This window comes from Metopolophium dirhodum, chromosome 3, assembly GCF_019925205.1.
Source record: "Metopolophium dirhodum isolate CAU chromosome 3, ASM1992520v1, whole genome shotgun sequence".
NCBI lineage: Eukaryota > Metazoa > Arthropoda > Insecta > Hemiptera > Aphididae > Metopolophium > Metopolophium dirhodum.
This window is the reverse complement of record NC_083562.1, coordinates 28,038,226-28,059,904: the sequence shown is the minus strand read 5'-3', so window position 1 is coordinate 28,059,904 and position 21,679 is coordinate 28,038,226. Positions and strand designations below refer to the sequence as shown.

The window sequence follows — 21,679 nt, the reverse complement described above, 5'->3', positions numbered from 1 at the left end:
TTAAAGAAATATTTTTGAGAATAAAACCAAATTTATTCTTTTTTTTTTTTATTATTATTATTAAAGTGTTACTGACATCAAGGTCATCTAACTTATTGATAAAAAGACAATTTTTAACATGCAATAGGTGTTATAAATAAATAAGTAAATATAATAAATTACAGTTATTTACATAGATGAATAGCTAGATAATAAAATGTGACATCGTAATAATTAGTTAAACTAGGTGTACAATTTTTTTTTTTTTTTAGGTTAGGTAAAATTTATTCAATTATATTTAACAAAATTCTCTATACTACGAATATTTTTAATTTCCCATGAGACTTCGTAGTATGAAAGTTTCACTGTATTATAATTTTTAAATACAGGTAAAATGTATAACAAAATAGGTATCTCTCTGCTGTACAGTAGGTTTTAAAGTACAAATACTAGATCCAATTTGCTACCAGAAACCTCCGTCGAAGTTGATGATCAAAGCATTTTATTTACTAGAAAAGTGAAAATAAAAAACTCAAATCATTGTAAAATCAATATATTCGATCACTCTGCTCAGAATCTAAAATATATGTTTCAACCTTCGAGGGACTATCTTCCGGAAGTTTGTACTTTGGTGGTCAAAATTAGAAATTTCTAAGTACTTTTTAAAATAATTGGGAAAAAAATAAATACGAACATAATTTTGTTAGCATTTTAATATTATTACCATTATTATTATTTTTTAATTGTTTGCTAACCTTAGTTATCAAAAAGTTGACCGTTTCCGCTCGAGAATTGTTTTTATTGCATATTTGTATATTATAAAAATTTATCATCAGATTCAAATTTAACTCATTCATTACAATGATCGAGTTAACGACGAGGTACATTTGGCATCTACAACCAAACAACCAACTTAGCGTCTATTTTTTTAAGTATAAATTGCAAACTAAAATATATTTGAGGAATGGTTATCCCTAAAAAAATTATTCCGCACACCCCGTGAAAATATCCTACAAACGCTTATAATATTGTAAAATAGTGTATTTAATAAAAAAAAATATTAATCAACCGTATATATTATATCACCATAATGAGCATTATAGGTACCTACTACAAAGTACAAAATATACATATGTACATTTAAAACCATTGAAATTTTACAAATTACAAGTAGGTACTATTTGTGTTGAATAAAAATTAAAACACACACACAATGTTAATGAATTAAATATTATGAAGTTTAATCAGCTATTTATAAAACTACATATTTTAACGTATTCTAATGTTATTCAAGAGCAATTTTATTATTATGATTATTATTATTGAATTTACACTACGCTTGCATTCGTCTGACACACTCACCACACAATGGTTTTACATTTGGTAACCACAATTTATATTGATTATTAATTTGAGCACTATTGAATGTGAACTCTAATTACCGTGAAATAAAATACTTGATTAGACTATAATAATAATATTTTATTATTTAGGTAGTTCAGCTACTACCGCATAAATACTATTGCATTAATTTACTTATTTTTAATATCAGTTACGGCGAATGACGTCATTTACCAAAATGATTCGATTATGTAGGTAAATGTTGTGAATAATCTTTCACCGCCTCACCGGTTATTGACGTAATTCACCAAAACTGGTAGTAAATCGTAAATTATGATAAATCTCAAATAATATTGACTTATTTTGGCATACATGTTTCAAATAATCAGATAAACATAGTAAAAGACTTTTGTCACGCCTGCACCGAAAGTTTAGTTTTCGATGACGGTGGAAGTGACTTTTTCCCGTCCAGCGGGCGGTAAAATGGGAATCCCCGTAGTGTCGGGCGGTAAAATGGAAATCCCAAGAAGTGCCGGGTGGTAAACTGGAAATCCCCAAAAGTACTGAGCGCGCGTATCCTCTGCACAACCAGACACTAAAATATATATACTACGGTCCTTACATAACATAAGCTGTTGGTTACTTCTTATATTCTAATTATAACCTCCTTGCATAACGCGCAAACATTTTTGTTTCATGAAATCGTTTTCATAGAATACTTAGTTCGTATACTATATGACAGTGGCATAGCCCCCCATTTACTGTGTTGACCTTAGAATTTTAACAAGATTAATATAAAATAAAAAGTGTAAATAAAACACATATTGTATTTGTATACTTAGCCCCCCCCCTCCCCATACAAAATTCGCTACGCCACTGTACTATTATGTGTATATGATCTAAGCATTTTATATTCATATTATAATCTCCATGCGTGACGCTTAAAATAAATAAAACCAAATCATTTCTTTCATGAAATATTGTTTCCATAGAATAGTCTGGTTGTTGCATAGATCCTTGCATTACCTTTGCCGTGATCGGTGAACGCAGAGTTGTGACAAAAATTGTAAGTCCGGCTCGTTCCGTATACACGTCGTCACACGACTGAAATAGCTCACTTCCCCCCCCCCCCCCCCTTGTCACACAATATCCTATTACCTTTTTTGGGCAAATTTAAATTTTTTTGGGTGTTCCCTAGAGACCAAAAAAAAAGTAGTATCCAGCATTTCATCAATTTTGTTTTATCTTGATTGGAGGAGAAAATGTGAAACTTTAAGTAAAATCTACTACTTTAGCGCCCTTAGTAGGTATTAATAGGTTAGGATGATCGCAGAATGTTCGTTCTTATCCATATACCCATATTATTATATATAAATTAATGTTTTTCTGTTTGTTTATATTTCTTGAAACTCTGATGGTAGTTGATTATTATTTCCAGGGTTACTCACATATGATTATATTAATTTAGTTTTTCTGAACGGAGTGATGAATGTATGCATTTTACAACGATGTGTGTTTTTTTAATTTGTGTCTGTGCAGTACACGATAAGTATTCGAAAAAATGTTTTGATTTTCAACTTCAGTATCTTTTCAGGTGGAAAAGTGAATCTAGTTGGTACTTTTGGGAGTTCAAGTTCTCGGTAGTTTTCAAAATCACCGGGAAAACCAAAATTAAAATTAAGGAAAAGCGGTAATTCTTACGCAAAATCGATTTTTGACAAAATCTGTAACTCTAAGACAAATGACCGTAGATACCGTAGATACATACAATTTTCACTGGTTACTTATATTAGCATTATTAGCATTTTCTATACAGTATTCACGATAAAATTTTAAAATATTTTGATTTGTTTTGAACTGTTAACGGACATTTTCATCAATTTTTTTAGTTTTTTTGTATGTCAATAAAATATAATTTGTCGAGTAAAAAAGCTTGAAAATTTAATATAAGCCTTGTAGATTGTTACAATAACATTTGAAAATATTAAAAAACCAGTCACAATTTTTTTTATAAGCATTTTAAGTTAAAATCTTGACAAAATAAGTAAAAATCATGAAAATGTGCAAATTATTTTCAGTAGGAAATTCATAAAAAATTTTCTGTTTAAATCTAACATTTTAAAATGTAATATAAGATTCCTCATAAGTTTGGCTACCTTTATCACAAAAAAAATGTGTACAAGAAAGTCAAATTAATTTTTTATGAGCGTTTGAAGTTCATATTTTTACGACATTGGAATTTTTACTCGAATTCTCATGTAAGGATTTTCTTATTTTGTTGTTATTCAAAAACGAACAACTGTAAATACCTGAAAATTTCACTGAATGTTTATATTCTCATTTTCTACACACCATAAAGTTTTGAAAATATTTTGACTCGTTTTTAACTGTGTACCGACAATTTCAAATTTCAAATTTTTTAGTTTTGTTTTCTATATATTTATCAATAAAATTGTATTTGTTGGGCCAAAAAGCGTTAAAATTGAATACTAGGCTCCTGATATATTGTTACAATAGCAGTTGAAAAATATTAAAATACATATGCAAAATGTTTTTATAACCATTTAAAATTAATTTTGACATAATGTATTATAATTTAAATTTAAAAATGTATAAAATGTTCAACATAAACATAAATGATAACATATACATAAAGATTGAAAATTTAAATTAAGGTTTCACGTAAATAGGTTATAAATTATAATATATAAATAAAATTAGTCTATTCACAATAATATCTTCAAATATCAAATGTACTTAGTAATATCATAAGCTGACTGACCGTCTTCGCTCAGAATCGTTTTTCTTATACAATGATATTATATCATTGAATTCAAATTTACCACCATACATTACAGTGACCCACTTGTAAATTACTGTACAGCGGAGCGACACCCACTTGCCAACATTTTTTTAATTATGTTTATTTAAATAATACTTTTATTAGTTACAGATTATACTACTATTGTAATTTACTAGTAGAGAGTTGTCATATAAAAATGTTAACAAATGTATTTTTTTTTTAAATAAATCTTAAAATAAAATAGTTATGAACACAATTACGAAGATTTTTGCGCGCATCTCCCACATAACGGCAAAGTAGACTCTTCTGCAATATTATCTTTAATTTGTTTTAAGGTACCTCAGCGCTAAACCCGATCCATTGGCAACTGCTCCTTTTTACGTCCTGCATGCCACCACTAATTATTTTGCTATGTCTAGCCCCAATTGTTTTTTTTTATAAAACTTTAATTTTTGTTTTTTTTTTGTTCTATTTCCAAACTATTATTGCCATTGTTGACGTATAATGTATATGTATACAAACTGTATATTTCTATCCAAGTGTAAAAGTGCTCAGCCCGTAAAATATAATAAATATAAAAATATAATGGCAAGGGTAGTGGCCGGGGGAAGCTGAAAAAAGTGCGCAGACCTTTGGGACGGAGTATATTTAAAATTAAGTTAATATTTTGCTACGGTTATTTATTTTTTTTTTACAATATATTTTATAATTGTGTAAAGTAATAAATCTAAATGTGATATAACAAATTAAATTGATTTGTTTTTAGAAATCAATAACACTGGAGATTCTAGAGGATATCGTAGTGCTGAAGAACAAGCTCGCGATTTAACAATAAGTTTGAAACGTGAAGTTTTGCGTGTATCTGAACAATGGAACTCTTTACTTCAACGTTCTGATCAGTGGCAACGAAGTCTTAATGACTCAATTAAGGTATGGTTTTTTTTTTATATTTTAGTCTTGCTACAATATTTTTTGATCACAAAATTAACTTCTATGGTAAAAGTTTATATCAATAAAAACTTTAAAACATTTTTTTAAATTGTCACTCAACGAATTAGGGCTCCCTATTTTATTTATTGAGCTTAAGCTATATTTTTATTACTTTTCGGGGTGAACCAATCAAACTTGAATCATAGTTATGTTTCCAAGTTTTTTTTATGATAATTTTTGATAATTAAGGGTTTGTACACAAATAAACAATTTCATATTATACTCATTTTTTAATACATACATAGTATAAATTATTTTCTTACCTAAAATATTTATTTTTATGTAATAGTTGTTAATTCTATTTATAAATAAAGTAATTGATCAAAACACTTAAAACTAATAAAAATAGATTATTTACCTCCATTTGTGTATGTATTTAATATACATTACGTATAGACATAGTCCTCAGAACTGGGTAATAAACTATTTTTGTACAATAGCCATGTGTTGCTAGTATAGCAGCCAAATCCAATAGCCAATCAATTTATTTTGTTCATTTTACTAAACAGGTCAAATAGTGGTTTGATGTATTCTTATAATTGTATTCCTACATTTCTTCTAGAAAATGCAAGTGTTCCAGAAAGGCTTAGAAGACTGTACATCGAAATTAGCTAGTGTTGAGGCCATGTACAAATCATGGCCAGCATCAAACACTGGTGACTCCACAAAAGGTCTTCAAGAGCTAAGGGTAAATCATCGGATTAAAAAAAAATGTACCAATAAATATATCGATTTATTTTTACAGCAATTTGGGGATAGATTAAATCCTGTACAACGGTTATTGGAGGAAGTTAATGATCAAGCTAGTATACTTGCATCCAACAATGTAACAATAAGTGTATCCAATAAAAATATGTTACAGGACATAAATAATAGGTAATTTAACTTTGTGTTAGTAATATTTGGTATATTAATTTTTATAAATATATGGTTATTTTATTTATTAGATGGAAAGTTTTACAATTAGCTATGGATGATAGGTATAAACAAATTCGTGATACTGGGAAAAACACAATTAGCAATAGTAATGGAACTTCACCTGCCAGTCATAGCGAGGCATCCACTTCTTTATTGTTGAGTGGATCAGTGGAACCTCCGTGGAAACGTGAAATAACTCCAAATAAAGTTCCTTATTATATTAAGTGAGTATTTTTCTTAATTATTTTTTGGATATAAAACTAATTTAATTCAATTTAGTCATAAATGTGAATCTACGAATTGGGACCATCCAAAAATGATGGAACTAATGTCTTCTCTGTCAGAATTTAATGATGTAAGATTCTCCGCCTACAGAACTGCTATGAAATTACGAACAGTCCAAAAACGCATGTCTCGTAAGTGTTATTATCTATGATGGTCAGAAAAAAAAATGTGTTTCAAAATTCTTGTCTCTTTTTGTAGTTGATTTGTTGACTTTGGAAGCCGCCTTAGAAGCATTTGATAACCATGGTCTACGTGCTCAAAATGACAAATTAATAACCGTATCAGAAATGTTAACCATTCTAGGATCTATTTTTGATACACTAGCATCTCAACATCCTTCCTTAGTACATGTTCCACTCTGCCTTGACTTATCTTTGAACTGGCTATTAAATGTTTATGACAGGTAAAAGATACATTTATAATTCTATTTTACTACCCTAAACAATATTCTATTAAATTTGTTGTTAATTTTTTTTTCTTAGCCAACGCACAGGTCAAATTCGTGTATTGTCATTTAAAGTTGGTCTGGTATTATTATGTAAAGGACATTTAGAAGAAAAATATCGTTATTTATTCAGATTAATAGCTGATCCAAATAGACAGGTAGATCAACGCAAATTAGGTCTTTTATTACATGATTGCATTCAATTACCACGCCAATTAGGTGAGGTAGCATCATTTGGTGGTTCTAATATTGAACCATCTGTTCGAAGCTGTTTCCAAAAAGCTGGCAAAGATAAAACTGTTATTGAAGTAAGTATATTTAATACACATCTACAATTGCACATAATACTTCATAAGTTATAATTGACTAAATTAAAATAAAAATTATTTTAGGCTATGCACTTCTTAGTTTGGCTACAACAAGAACCACAGAGTATGGTATGGTTAGCTGTGCTACATAGGCTAGCTGAAGCTGAATCAGCAAAACATCAAGCAAAGTGCAACATTTGCAAAACGTATCCTATAATTGGTTTCAGATATCGGTGCTTAAAATGTTTCAATTTTGATATGTGTCAATCTTGCTTCTTTTCTGGTCGTAAAGCCAAGCACCATAAACTTACTCATCCAATGCAAGAATATTGTACTACAACAACGTCTGGAGAAGACGTTCGGGATTTCACACGTGCCCTTCGTAATAAATTTAAATCAAAACGTTATTTCAAAAAGCATCCACGTGTTGGATATTTACCTGTTCAATCAGTATTAGAAGGGGATGCTTTAGAGAGTCCTTCTCCATCACCGCAACATTCTAATACTCCCTCTACTATACCTGATGTTCACAACCGTTTAGAAATGTATGCTTCACGTTTAGCTGAAGTTGAATATAGAGCACGTAGCAACTCTACCCCAGATTCGTAAGTTATTATACAATTAAATTAAATCTTACAATTGGTATTATACCAGTACACAATAATATGCTAATATTTGTTATAATGCTAATTATTATTTTTAGTGAAGATGAACATCATTTAATAGCCCAGTATTGTCAGTCTTTAAATGGTGGGTCCGAAACATTGCCATCTGTACCAAGGAGTCCAGTTCAAATAATGGTTGCAATTGATGCAGATCAACGACATGAGTTAGAAACTATGATAAAGTAAGTATTAAATAAGGCTGATTGAGTTAATATAAAATTAAATATTCTCTAACATTAAATTATAGAGAATTGGAAGATGAAAACACCCACTTGCAAGAAGAATATGAAAAATTGAAAACTGGAACTGGCAGCAAAGGGTCTTACAATATTATACCAAATAATAATGGTGAGGTTGATATGGTATCCGAGGCAAGAATGTTACGCCAACATAAAGGCCGCTTAGAAGCACGTATGCAAATATTAGAAGATCATAACAGACAATTAGAAGCACAATTGCAAAGACTCAGACAACTATTAGAAGAAGTAAGTGAAAAGTATATAAATAATTGCATATAAAATCATGCATTTAAAAGTGAAAGAAAATAAATATTATGTACATTTTTACTCTTAAGTTTACCATGAAGTTAGGTTAGGTTAGGTTAGCCTAACCTAAAGTTGATTTTTTATTTAGACTAAGCAAACCAGTGTTTATCCATTTAATTTATACTATACATTTATATTATGAACAAATAATTGAGAATTATAGTTTACAGTTAAAATAATCTTCAACATTTTTTGTCAGTTTATGCATATTATAACAAGTTTTTATACACAAAAAATACAATAAGTTATATTATTTAATAATAAAATAAATAAAACTAAATGTAATTCAAATAAAAAAGCAGGAGACAGATTTAACATATTGTATACTTCATGACTCGCGTATTTTTCCTATAACTGCAGTGGCCTAGTGGGGGGGGGGGGGGGTTGTAGGTGTAGTAACACCACCCTCCTTGACCATGTTTATTTACTACATGTATATAATAAAATAGTAATTTGAAAAGATAGATTATTGAATATTGATTAAAGGAACTATGATGGTAAAATGCTACTTATATAAGTTCAGATATTCAGAATGAAATTATAATTGTAATTAATTCTTTGAATGTTCAGAAAATTGTTGATAAAATAAATAGATCAAAATGTTTTACAATCTTAGCAGATGAAACGACCGATTTAGCTGGCATTGAACAATTGTCTATGTGCGTTAGGTACTTCGATAAAGATACCAACAAATTGAGAGAGGATTTTCTTCCATTTGTTTCTGTCACAGATATGACTGGAAATGTCAGGGTCACGCTATATTATGCGTAGAAAGATTTTGCTAACATACCTGTTTATTTCGTCATGGTATATAATATAATATAGATTGTATTTAAATTTTAAACATATTGTATGCAATATGAATTATTACAATATACAATAAAATATGATATTTTTAATTTTTACAAATAAAACAGTTTTATAATTTAAACATTATTCCATAGAAGATATTTTTTTTAAATTTTTCATGCTTAAAGTATTGTTTTAAGTTAATGTGTTTATTTTTTGTGAATTTTAGCCAGCAACATTCCAAACGAGGTCGGTGACGGCTTCTCAATTAGCTTGTGATTCTCCTATGCAAAATTCTTCTGACAAATCAGGTATGTCTAGAATAATTGATAAATATATAATATATAAGGATATATCCCAGTAAATCTTGTTTTATAAATTATTATTGTAACGTAAATCTTTATATAGGAAATTGGTCAGAAAACAACAGCCGTAATACTTTGGAGAGACCACCTCCTCCACCAATACCGGCATCTAATCATGCCGTTGGTAATTTACACCATATGGCAGGTAAAATATAATTCAAAATAACATTTTTTTATGTAATATAAGTATTCAAATCAAACTACCTAATCTAATAGTACCAAAGCAAATTGTCATTATTTTTATCTAATGATTGATAATGGTTTTTTAAAATATATTATGTCAATTTGTTTTATGTATTTTTGTTTAATACTACTAATATTCCATTATTTATTAGCTGTTCATGGAAATGGAAAAATCTAGGTTTGTATTATTGTAAAACAATATTTCTAAAAAAAAAAAAATTAATTGGTTTATTCTTTATAGGTGATTTAGGTAAAGTTGTTACTGAACTAGTAACTGTCATGACAACGGATAGACATGAAAATTAAAGAGTATATTATGACATTGTAGTACAATATTAATAGTATTATTATTATTATTATTATAATTAGTATTTGTTAAATATGTATGTAATAATTATAATATGTACTTACATATCAAAATGTTAATAATTTTTACAGGTAGGCACGTATAAAATAATAACTCTCCAAATTCTTTTCAATTGTTCAATTTCTTAAGAATAAAAAAAAGTAATTTTGTAGCGGTGTGAGAAGACACCCACTAGTTTTATATGCAGAAAGTTAAATTTTATAAAATATATTTTCAGACAGAACAGCTATATATTTTCCATACTAAAATCTTAGTATTTCAACCATTAGTTGTATAGTTGTTTAAATTTCCCACGCTACAGAATAAAGATTAAAAATAACTGTCATCTTTATATTACTCTTAAAAAACAAACCTATTTTTAATGTTAATTTAATAATAAATAAGTATTAAATCATAATTTTAAAATAAAACTAAAAGTTGTATTATATAAAATATCAAATTACACAAAATTAGTATTTTATAATAATTACATTTGAATAGATTATCTTAATGCATTTTTGTTAAACAGTTATGTGCCATTACTTTTTTCTTTACAAGATAAATGTATCATGTTTATTTTATCTCTGATAAATTTATTTTAATTTTTTTATTGTACATTTATATTTTATTTTAGTTTATCATTATCATAATTTTATCACTGTTGATAATATCATTATAAATCACAGATATATAAAAATTTGTATATATCTGTTTGTAAATACAGGTGTATATTGGCATACTGTATATTGTTAAAATGTGATGAATAATTTCAAATTTTAGGGTCAAAAGTTTTATAGTGTAATTTCACTGTAGCTACCTAACATATCAGATATTATATCTTTATTTGGTTTTTGGTTTTTTCATTACAAATATAAAACTAGAACTCGTTTTTTAATTAAAATAGTATTTGATAATAAATATAATTACTACATTTTAAAATAAGGACAATCACAATTTTGTACGATTTCCCATACAATATGATGTATGTAGTTACTAATAAGTGTTACATGATAATAATTAATAATATTATGCTATATAACTATATTAAAATTATAGTAAGCTAATTTTTTTTGTTTTTAATTTTTTTTTGTTATCTTTATTGTAAACATTTAATACATTACCTATTAATTTTTGGTTTAATAATTATTTGGTTAAGAGGTTAAAAAAACTTAATATCATTCATTATTATAATATACATGTTTTAAGGTAATTATTATTATTATTTAACTTATATTTTTAAATAGGAAACTATATAGCAATAACAAACAAAATAAAAATATACTAATTTAAAAAAAAATGTATTTATTTACTTTTATTACAAAACCTATTTGTGTTGAATGTTGATTGTTCTTTATAGTTTACTAGGCTTATTGAACCTAATCCATCTAAATAAACTGTTTATACTTTGTCCGTCAAAAGTACATGATTAAGTACTTTGTGCATATAAGTATGAGTGTATGACCCTGATTTTAATATTAAATTACTATATATCCAGGGTTGGGCAGTATCTTAGATATAATTCACCAGTGGCGTGCTCATAGGAGACAAAGAGACAACGACCCCCCCTCTTAGAAATTAGAATACAGGAGAAAGAAATAATTATTTTGTTTTATTAAATATTTACAAATGTAAATTTTATTTTATATTATAAATATTAAAATATGATGTATGTTTCAATATTTGTCAAAATCGGTTTTTCGTTGTACAGTTATATAATTTTTAAAATAGATTAGATGTGTGCGATATGGCCGTGCGTATGAGAAGGCGATGTACGGCAATACAGGTCATTCCAAATATGGTATTACATCTATGGGCGTGCGGATACAGGCAGTGACATATCAAGGGTTTAATTTTGGAGGGGGGCCTCCTAAAAAATTACTTCTAAGCCATAAATACATTATACACTTTAAAATATTTCTGTAAGTAAAAAGAGGAGTCTGTTGTCTGTTGAAGAGGTCGGGGAGGGGAGACCCTTGGCCCCTCCCTGGATCCGCCACTGGGTACAGGGGGAATGCTAATGTGAGTGGGGTTTACTATTTACGCTTTGAGACTCGTCTCATCGTTTGTAATTATCTCAGATATATTGTAATTTGTCCTCATGGGCCATGGCTGATGATTTAATTAATGCCATTTTGAACAATGGAATTATAAACTACTCCACTACTGAACTTAATGATCATTTTAAAGAAGTAAAACATTTTTAATTTTTTTAATATAATATTTCAGTTTGGTTTTAGTTTTAGAACATTTATTTCTTACCGTATAGAAAAAATAAAAAGGGAGTCTAGGCTTATTAGTGCCATTTTTTTTTTCAGTGTCTCCTTAACTAAAAATATCACGCCTTGCTACAGCAATTCATAATTGTATCTTGTATATTGATACATTAATGCGATACAATTCTGCTTTTTACTATCAAAATTAATATTTAATATTAAATAAAGTATTATTTTAATATTTAATATAATTTAATATTTATTTTACAAATGCAAATTCATGTACGTTAATTATTCACAGTTGATTATCTGTAAGCTGTAGGTTGTTGGAAACTATTTTTCAAACCATTACTGACAAATTATAATATACTAGGTGTGACACACCCACATTGCATGAGAATTTACGTCTGTGCCTAGTATAGTAGCCTTAGAGATAGTTTGTCTAGGGGTAGGGACTCAGAGGCACACACTCAAAAATAAATAGTGGTAGCATATTGAATCAGTTACCTCTATATTGACTAATGGCTATAGCCTATAATTATTCAAGTTTATTTTTAATATTTTAATACATAGTAGAATTTTTATGATGTAAATATTTTGTGGTCAGGAGATCCACCCACCCACCAAAAAAACCAGGAGTATCAGCTACTGCCATTGACCCTCCAATATGCGCGCCACTTATATGCATACAATTATAAAATACAACTGTAGATACTTGAAATGTTCACTAAATGTTTATATAGGTGATTATTATTTATTTCTTATGCATGAAAAAATGTTTATAATAATTCGACTCTTTTTGAGCTGATTATAGGCATGACTCGTATGAGAATTTTTTTTTCAATTATTATCGATAACAAAATGTTCACTAGATTAAAAACATTGAAAATTGAAAGCATTCATTTTTTACCCTAAAACATGATAAACAAAATATGTTCCAAAATGAGTCACACAATTTAACAGCCGTGTAGGGATGTCCCTACGTCTTTCAAAAAATAATATATGCATTTTTTTTTTAACTCATTATACATTTTAAAGATTTTATGCTTTCATACATGTGCCATAACAGTTGATACTACTAACTGTAGATTACTGCAAAACACATTAAAATACAAAATTAATAGTCTATAAATTCTTGTAAATTGTAATCATGATGAAATTATTATTTTACATTTATTTTGTTGAATTTGTCATTTCCACATAAATAGATAATCATCTATATACTTGTGGTATTTTCTAACCCTGTTATTAATATATCATATTGCTACAAGTTATAACCCGTTCAGTTCATCTTGGCCATAGGAGACCATTAATTACTATCGTAAAAATATGTAAAGTAATACTAACTGTGTTGGTAAGGTAACAGTGACGTCAATCAATAGCTAAGATAAACTGGATGGGTTATAAATTATAATAATAGTTAAGGCTTATGTACACTATAGGTACTTTTAATAATATCTTAAATGAGAACTTATTTACATGTAGCTGGATGCTTGAAAAACTGTCACTACTAAAATAGAAACATAATTTTATTCACTAGGAAATAGAAAACATGACATTACTTAAAGAAAAGGATGTTCAAATTAAACAAATAAATACAATTTTACAATAAATTTTGGAATGTATTTGTTAATTATCATCGATAACAGATTACCTAATAATATTTTACAAATATTAAATTTACCGAGTACACTAAAATGGTCTCTTTCATAAGAATAAAACCCCTACATTATTTAATATAATTCATAGACTATAATATAATTATAATATAATTAAAAACAACAAAACAATCATTCATGACGAAAAACCATATTTGACTATCCAAAAAAACATTACGAACAATTATTTGGGATTTAAGAAAATATAAATAGTATTCTTGTGGTGTTTAGAGTACTTAATATATTTTTTTAATTTCGTGTTAAACCATTTTTAAATGTTTAGAATTGCCGAAAAATAAAAATAGTTTAAATAGTACTGATTGAACTATTTTTTCGAATTATTATTGTAGTTGGCAATTTCATAATAAATAATTTATATTTACATGATAATGAGTATATTCATATCTTTCAATAATGATACAGAAATTAATTTATAAAATTCATATGGTATGGTTGATTATTGTCGAATTAAAATTAAATTATAAAATAATAGTTCACTTATTGTGAAAGAAATCTACAAGAATGGAATGACGAATAAAATGAAATAATAATATAAAAATTTTTGATGGTGACACACATAAACAACAAGTTTAAAAACAAAAAGAATCTTACATCCGTCACCACAGTTTCATTCTATGATGTGCGCTAATTTTACTTAAGCTGGAGTAAACAACAACAATTTATTATAATATATATTATTTTTTTTTTACAAACTTTTGTTTTGTTTTTGAATAACGATGTATTAACGTGAAAAATACTTTTAATCCTCCAGATTCCTAAAAGCTTGCTGGATATCATCATATAACTGATCAAAGTCAGCACGGATTTTAGCTTCGCCGTCTTTAACTGGGTCCTATTATTATACACATTTAATAAAAAAACGTCAAGTAATAAAAATAATGTATTACCTTAAACTTCATGGAGGATAACTGGTAAAGGATATTGCCCATACTGTCCCTGATTACAGACCAAGTTATTTTGTTTTCAGATTGAGCTGTTGACTCAACAGCATGACGAGCCATGTCATAAAAGGCAATAGTATTTCGTAACATTCCAACAGTTTTGTAAAATGGACAAAAACGATCATACGACGAATAACTAAAAGAATATTAAATATTATATGAGAATATTAAAATATGTGAATACTCTCAACCAAACCAAATAAATTACCTGTTTTGTTGTAAAAAGTCATCTTTTAATAATTTAGCAACTTCTAATGTAATTTTATCAGATTCAGCTAGTGATGCTTTACCGACCAACTGTACTATTTCTGATAAATCTTCTTCTTCTTGTAAGATCTCCTTAACTTTGGTTCTTAAAGGCACAAATTCAGGGAAGTTTTTGTCATAGAAGTCGTCCAAAGCCCTTGTATATTTACTAAAACCACAAAATATTGTTCAAAAATATTCTTAAAATAATTAGTAATTTTCATCAATACCTGTATGAAATAAGCCAATTAATGGAAGGAAAGTGTTTACGTTGAGCCAATTTCTTATCCAAACCCCAAAACACTTGTACAATACCCAAAGTAGCTGATGTAACTGGATCAGAGAAGTCACCACCGGGAGGACTGACCGCTCCAACAATACTAACTGAACCTTCCCGTTCAGGGTTACCTAGACATTTTACTCGGCCAGCTCTTTCGTAGAATGAAGCCAGACGAGCACCCAAGTATGCAGGATAACCACTAATACATAATAAACATATTTAATTTAAATAAATAAATAAATTTATATATTTCTTTAATATACCTATCAGCAGGCATTTCAGCAAGACGGCCAGAAATTTCACGCAAAGCTTCAGCCCAACGAGAAGTTGAATCAGCCATCATAGATACATTATATCCCATATCCCTGAAGTACTCAGACAAAGTAATACCTAAAAATTATTATTTATTAAATATTTAAATAATCATTATGATGTTTACATAAACACTGATATAATATTTATTGTTAGTTATTACCAGTATAAATTGATGCTTCTCGGGCAGCTACAGGCATGTTAGATGTGTTAGCAACTAATGCAGTTCTCTTCATGATAGATTCAGTTACACCATCAACTTCAATAGACAATTCTGGGAAATCTCCCAATACCTAATTAATAATTATAAAATATATACAATTAGTGATAAAAATGCAAGGCCTAACATCAATGGTTTGAATTGTATATATTAATTACATTTAATAAATATAACATTTAAATGTATTTTATAAATGTATAGACCATTTTACCTCAGCCATTTCATTACCACGTTCTCCACAACCAACATATACAATAACATCAGAATTTGAATACTTTGATAAAGCTTGAGATATTACAGTTTTTCCACAACCAAAAGCTCCAGGAATAGCTGTTGTTCCACCTTGTACACAACTAAATAGATATAATATATAAGGTTATTAGAACTTATTAACTTAAGATTTTAACATTTATTTAACTTACGGAAATAGAGAGTCAAGTACTCGTTGTCCTGTTAGAAGTGGATAATTGGCAGGCAATTTTTCAGTGACAGGGCGTGGCTGACGTACTGGCCAAACTTGTAACATAGTAAATGATGATTTTTCGCCATCAAATTCTGTTTCCAAAATAATATCCTAAGAAACAAAATAATAACTGAATTGTTGTTCAACAATAATAAGGTTATTAATTATATTTACATCAACTTTATAGTTTCCCGGTGGAGCTTGGAATACAACGGTTCCCTTAGCTTTAGGTGGCAACATTAACTTATGTTTAACAAGAGTATTTTCGTGGACAAGACCGAAGAGATCTCCTCCAGTTATATGGCTTCCGATTTTTATATTGGATGAGTTGTAATCCCATGAAACATTACGACCTAAAGCTGGTATATTAACACCCTTGGGAATATAGATGTTTTGGGTGAGCTCATTGATGTCTTTTAATGGTCGTTGAATACCATCAAATATACTTCCTAATATGCCAGGGCCTAATTCTACAGAAAGTGGTTTTCCAGTCCTTGAAACCGGGTCACCAACAGTAACACCAGATGTATCTTCGTAAACCTAGAATAATAAATACATTACATAATTAGGTATGGAACTAGTATATTAGATAAAAGAATAATTTTAATCTTATTAACCTGGATGGTAGCCATGTCACCTTCTAAACGAATAATTTCACCAACCAGTTGAAAGTATCCAACACGAACCAGTTCGTACATAGCTGAACCAGACATCTTTTCAGCTGTTACGACTAAAATAAAAAAACAATGTTTAAGATATATAAAGCACAAAATAATGTACACAAAAAACTCAGATAAATTTAACAAAAGTAGTACTAACCTGGTCCAGATACAGCAAACACAAACCCATATGAACTTTCCTGTTCTTCATCTTCAAAAGTGTTTAACGAAGTCATTTTGGAACGATTTTTATCTGAATTGTAAAGAAAAATGTAAGTAAAACAGACATTTATTTATAGTACTTGAAAAAATTATTAACTCAATAATGCAAATAAATTTTTAGTATTATAATTTTAACAATCTGTTTTATTACTGCTAGCATTTAATATCCATAGTTCACATAATCATTTATATTTTAAGAAATATAATAATTTAGAGGAAATTTAATTACACTTCCAAATTAAAGTTAAAAATACAAATATTAATAAAAAAATAATAGTAAGTACACACAATCATAAATAGTAGAAAATATACTAATTAAGTGTATTAAATATCCAGTCATATAGTATTATTTATTAAAATTCCAATTGTTTAGGTGAAATTAATAATACTCATAAATAAATAAAATATTTTACCTAATGATCCCCAACAAGATACAATAGAATTCCACATACTTTATAAGTTATAACATATACTAATTAAAATATAGGCAAATGTTGTAATTTAAGTGTGTAATTTAAATTATTAGAAAATATAATTTAAGAAGTGGTACTGGCATAGAGGAAAAGTTTAAACTAAAAATATAGTAGTTTAGCTTAGAAAATGTTATATAAGTTAGTTAGAGTAACAAGCTTACAAGCATCTACAGATATTAAGATGTAAGCCATAAATCACTGTAAATATTTTACCATGAATTTAATCCATTATCTGGTTTCTAGTATTTACATAAAAAATATATTTTTAATAAATTACATAATTTTATTGGTAGTTATAAATATAGATATGCTTCGAATATAGTTTAGAAGCTCATGAACAAATAAATCTGTACCATTTAAGTGTACGCAATTAAACACAATTACCATTTAGTTAATTGACATCCAAAAATAAGGCGGATCCCAAATTAATTAGGTTAGGATTGACAATAAACTGTGAGAAATGTTCACACTCAAAATGTCGGTATTTAACACAGGAATTGAGTGTAAATTAAGCTTTATGTTACAATATTTCGTAAATACAGACTTGAGGGTGTTGGCCGTGGCCGCTGCCAACGCCGTCAAAACTGGGAGGGTACCATCAAAGGGTTGATAAGTGTTGATAACGGGAGGTTAAGGGTGCAACGTCAAAAATAAGAATGGCCATAGAGTCGGTGAAAATAGTCATACAATCGTATTGAAATGAAAGGAAACACTTAGGTAGAAAAATTAATAATTAAATATAATACTCACTTGAATATCTGCACGGGCGTATCCTTTTTCGATTGAAACTTGAAAGACGACTCCGAAAGCCACAACTCATGCAGTGCTGCTACTGGCGGTGAATGGAGCGACCGCGACTTAAAAAAAATTGGGTGGAACTCTAATCAGCTGACTGTAAGACGTCTATCAGCATGTGCAACAACATTGTTTCTAATACCAACCTTCCAAGGTGAGTAAATAATGATAAATAATAATAAAGACAAACTAATTATTATTATATTATTATTTATTATTTATTTCTAAAATATTTTTCCTCAAAAGTAAAGTTACACAATTATAATATGTATCTCGGTATGGTTATTCTCGTTCTAATCAGTAATAATCAAATAATATTTTAGAATTTAAAATAGGTGGTATAATATTGTATGCAACGGGAATAAATAAAAATTATCGGGATCGGGGTACGAGCATAGAACAATGGTACGAGTGTACGATAACTCTTTTCATAGAATCAAAAACAAAATTAACACTTGTTAAGATTAATTAATTTATAGAAGTAATGTGTATTGTACAACTGTGCATACAATTTCAAATGAGCTCATCTGAGTGATGTATGTCGAAAAATTATATACGTATAATATTTTAATGGCTATTAATTATTAGTAAAATAAAAAAATAGAAATGATTATAATACTATTACTGATTGATGTATTATATACAATATACCTAGTACCTACGTTTAGTTGGTTCATAGGTTGGCTGTTTATAGGTGCCTGTTAAAACAGAATTATAATTTAGCTTTGTGCCTACAGAGTACAGATTACAGTAGATACATATATTGTGTAATGATATTAAACATGAATACAATTAATGGAAAAATGAGAGAAAGCACCTATAGAACTTATAAACTATATTTAGGTATAGGTACTGCTTAGTTATAATAGATAGGTTCCTCGTAGTATTCGTAATTTGTATACAAGAAATAGTAGGTAAGTATAGGTACGTATTCGCCATTCGGGTATTCCAATTTAGATGTTTCAGTCAGTTCTTCAATAATTTCGTTAATCTTCAACTCTTAATAATTGTTTTATCTATCAATGTACCTATATAAGAGTAAAGAGATTATAATTGTAACGAGTAACTAAATTGAATGACTCAAATACTTAATAGAACCTACACCTACTCATTACTCTTACATTGTTACATTCTTATATTTAAACAATCTAGTATTTAAACATAATACAATATGGATAGGTAATTAAAGGTACTTATTCGGTAGATGAAAAGTTGATGAAAACAAATTAATATATTTTAGTAATAGCTTATAATATTATATATAGGTAAGGTCGAAACAAAAAAGTTATGAAACTGCAGGTTAATACTTTATAGTTTAATTAAATAACAATTAAAAACAAAAATGTATATTTATAGACATCCGAGTAGGTACCTAACTTAACGATACTTATCGATTCATGTAATTATAAATAATTATAAGAATAATTAATTATGCTCAGAACAAAATAAAATATTTATATTTATGTATAGTTATTAGTTAGGTAATACTCGTAATAGGTCTATTGATATCAATTTTATTAAAATCGGTCAAGTAGTTTCTGCGATTAGCCATTAGGACTTGGCAGTGATCACGATTTAAGATATATCTTAAATTGTTTCTTTCATTATGGTAGGTAACCGGGTAACACGTAATACATTGTCGTTAGTTTGCACGGAATTACCAAATACCTATTACCATAAATTTTCTGGAAGAGAGTGTATATGGATGTTTACCAGGGTAGGGCTACAGTGGGAACAGTGGCGGTTTTTAGGGAAGGATGGCGCCTCACCACCCCCCACCGAGGATTTTTTTTGTGTCAATTGTTAATTTTGATTAATTATTATTATTGTTTAATATTTTTAATGTAATTAAATAACATTTATAATATGCTAGTTGACTTGTTTTAGGTACATGTTAAATTGTTTTAAGCTGTTTATCTAAATATTCTACATGGTGCTTTTTAAATATAATTTTTTTTCAACTACTACCTTATCTTTTAGCAAATTGGATCAAGATGGTACTTTAGAGTGGTCATTTTTCGATTTTCTCAATAGTTATTGAATGCCACGAGAAAAACTACTGACAAATTACGAAAAACCGCTTAAAATGGGATTTTAATTTCTAACACTTTGTTTATCACCGTAGCTACGAATACAAAATTATAATATTAATTTAACTTAAAGGCTATAATAAATAATAAAAATTTTAAAAATCCAGACTGATAAACCGTCTCCGATCAAAATCGTTTTTCTTATACAAATATACAATGATATTATATCATTGAATTCAAGTTAAATACAATCCATTATACATTGACTCACTTGTAACCTACTGTACAGCAGAGCGACATCCACTTACCCGCTTTTTTTAATTGAAATTACACTAAATGCTTGAATTGCTTTAAATGTATTACTTCAGTTATGTATTTATTATTCATTTTTTTTTTAGATTAGATTAGTCAAATCTACGGACTTTTTACTATATTTTATATAACATTATGTTCACGGTTAAAGGTAAGTATAAATCAGAGGCTGGTACTTTATAAAGATTCCAATATAACTAAACTATTCAAATTATGAAATAAAAAATGAAAGTTATGTGTAATTTATTATAGAACCATAAACAAATTGTATTCTCTATTTGATATATGTAATTATGGTGAGGGGAGGCCAAAAAAATAAAAATAGCTCCCCCCCTTGATATTTTATTAAAACTGCAACTTTCTTAAAAACGTTTTCATGTTATTCGGAGGTTCAGACTTTAGATCATAAGTAAACAAGACCCCAATCAGCTGATCGAGTTTATAATTTTCTATTCTACATTGTTCTACTATAATAGTGTAAAGGCAAATACTATAGATTAATCTAATCTATAGTATTAAGTATTAACTATTTTGCTAAAGACTTGTGCAGTTGTTCTACTGGGACACGATTAAAGATATTTTAAATCGTGGCTTTTGACATGCAGGGGGGGAGAAATCGGGCAAGTGCGAATCTAGTGCTACTTAATGCCTATATTCATCGTATAGACCTATAAACTAATGGACAGCGCTTAGAGAGAGAGGTCTGGGGTACGATATAGAGTAAAAGAGAAAAGAGAACGTGGGGAAAACATAGTATTAGTTGCATACGTCAATGATTAGCCCCTTTATGTTCTTTCTCTCTTTTCTCTCTTAGTTCTTTCTTCTTTCTTTCTCCTATATGATTCCCGTGCATTGATGGCAGGGCGGAGTGG

The 21,679-nt window shown here is 28.3% G+C and overlaps 2 protein-coding genes across 7 annotated transcripts in view; one reads left to right on the top strand and one right to left on the bottom strand.

Annotated features, from left to right (window-relative positions):
• Positions 1-11,287, top strand: part of LOC132941079 (utrophin) — a 58,652-nt gene extending 47,365 nt beyond the window's left edge. For 2 of the 5 annotated variants that reach the window (XM_061008941.1, XM_061008944.1), the window contains exons 55-67: positions 4,890-5,053; positions 5,676-5,801; positions 5,859-5,989; positions 6,061-6,255; positions 6,311-6,447; positions 6,515-6,719; positions 6,799-7,069; positions 7,154-7,674; positions 7,773-7,916; positions 7,982-8,219; positions 9,298-9,379; positions 9,477-9,578; positions 9,858-11,287. In XM_061008941.1, coding sequence (XP_060864924.1) covers positions 4,890-5,053; positions 5,676-5,801; positions 5,859-5,989; positions 6,061-6,255; positions 6,311-6,447; positions 6,515-6,719; positions 6,799-7,069; positions 7,154-7,674; positions 7,773-7,916; positions 7,982-8,219; positions 9,298-9,379; positions 9,477-9,578; positions 9,858-9,922 — 2,381 coding nt within the window. In that variant the 3' untranslated portion in view covers positions 9,923-11,287. Of the gene's footprint in view, positions 1-4,889; positions 5,054-5,675; positions 5,802-5,858; positions 5,990-6,060; positions 6,256-6,310; positions 6,448-6,514; positions 6,720-6,798; positions 7,070-7,153; positions 7,675-7,772; positions 7,917-7,981; positions 8,220-9,297; positions 9,380-9,476; positions 9,579-9,768; positions 9,795-9,857 lie in introns of all 5 variants that reach the window. The other 3 variants (XM_061008942.1, XM_061008940.1, XM_061008943.1) reach the window with 2 other exon arrangements.
• Positions 11,288-13,686: 2,399 nt separating this feature from the next.
• LOC132941085 (V-type proton ATPase catalytic subunit A) lies at positions 13,687-18,557 on the bottom strand. Of its 2 annotated transcripts, none has more exons than XM_061008958.1 (12): positions 18,421-18,557; positions 17,136-17,228; positions 16,934-17,046; positions 16,491-16,856; positions 16,276-16,427; positions 16,065-16,206; positions 15,797-15,926; positions 15,585-15,711; positions 15,272-15,520; positions 15,004-15,210; positions 14,742-14,931; positions 13,687-14,686 (listed from the first exon to the last, which is right to left on the bottom strand). In XM_061008958.1, the coding sequence occupies exons 1-12, from the start codon at positions 18,488-18,490 to the stop codon at positions 14,594-14,596; spliced, it is 1,932 nt and encodes a 643-aa protein (XP_060864941.1). In that variant the 5' UTR covers positions 18,491-18,557; the 3' UTR covers positions 13,687-14,593. The 2 variants fall into 2 exon arrangements, with proteins under 2 accessions (XP_060864941.1, XP_060864942.1); XM_061008959.1 differs by lacking the exon at positions 18,421-18,557 and adding an exon at positions 18,055-18,222.
• Between the last annotated feature and the right edge of the window lie 3,122 nt (positions 18,558-21,679).

Excerpts from the sequence above, each read along its gene's own strand:
- LOC132941085 (XM_061008958.1), bottom strand. The coding sequence starts at position 18,490 with ATGAGTTGTGGCTTTCGGAGTCGTCTTTCAAGTTTCAATCGAAAAAGG. Across the intron at positions 17,047-17,135 it reads GTTTGCTGTATCTGGACCAG|TCGTAACAGCTGAAAAGATG; the intron begins GTTAGTACTACT and ends TTTTTATTTTAG. Across the intron at positions 15,211-15,271 it reads AATTGGCTTATTTCATACAG|TAAATATACAAGGGCTTTGG; the intron begins GTATTGATGAAA and ends TTGTGGTTTTAG.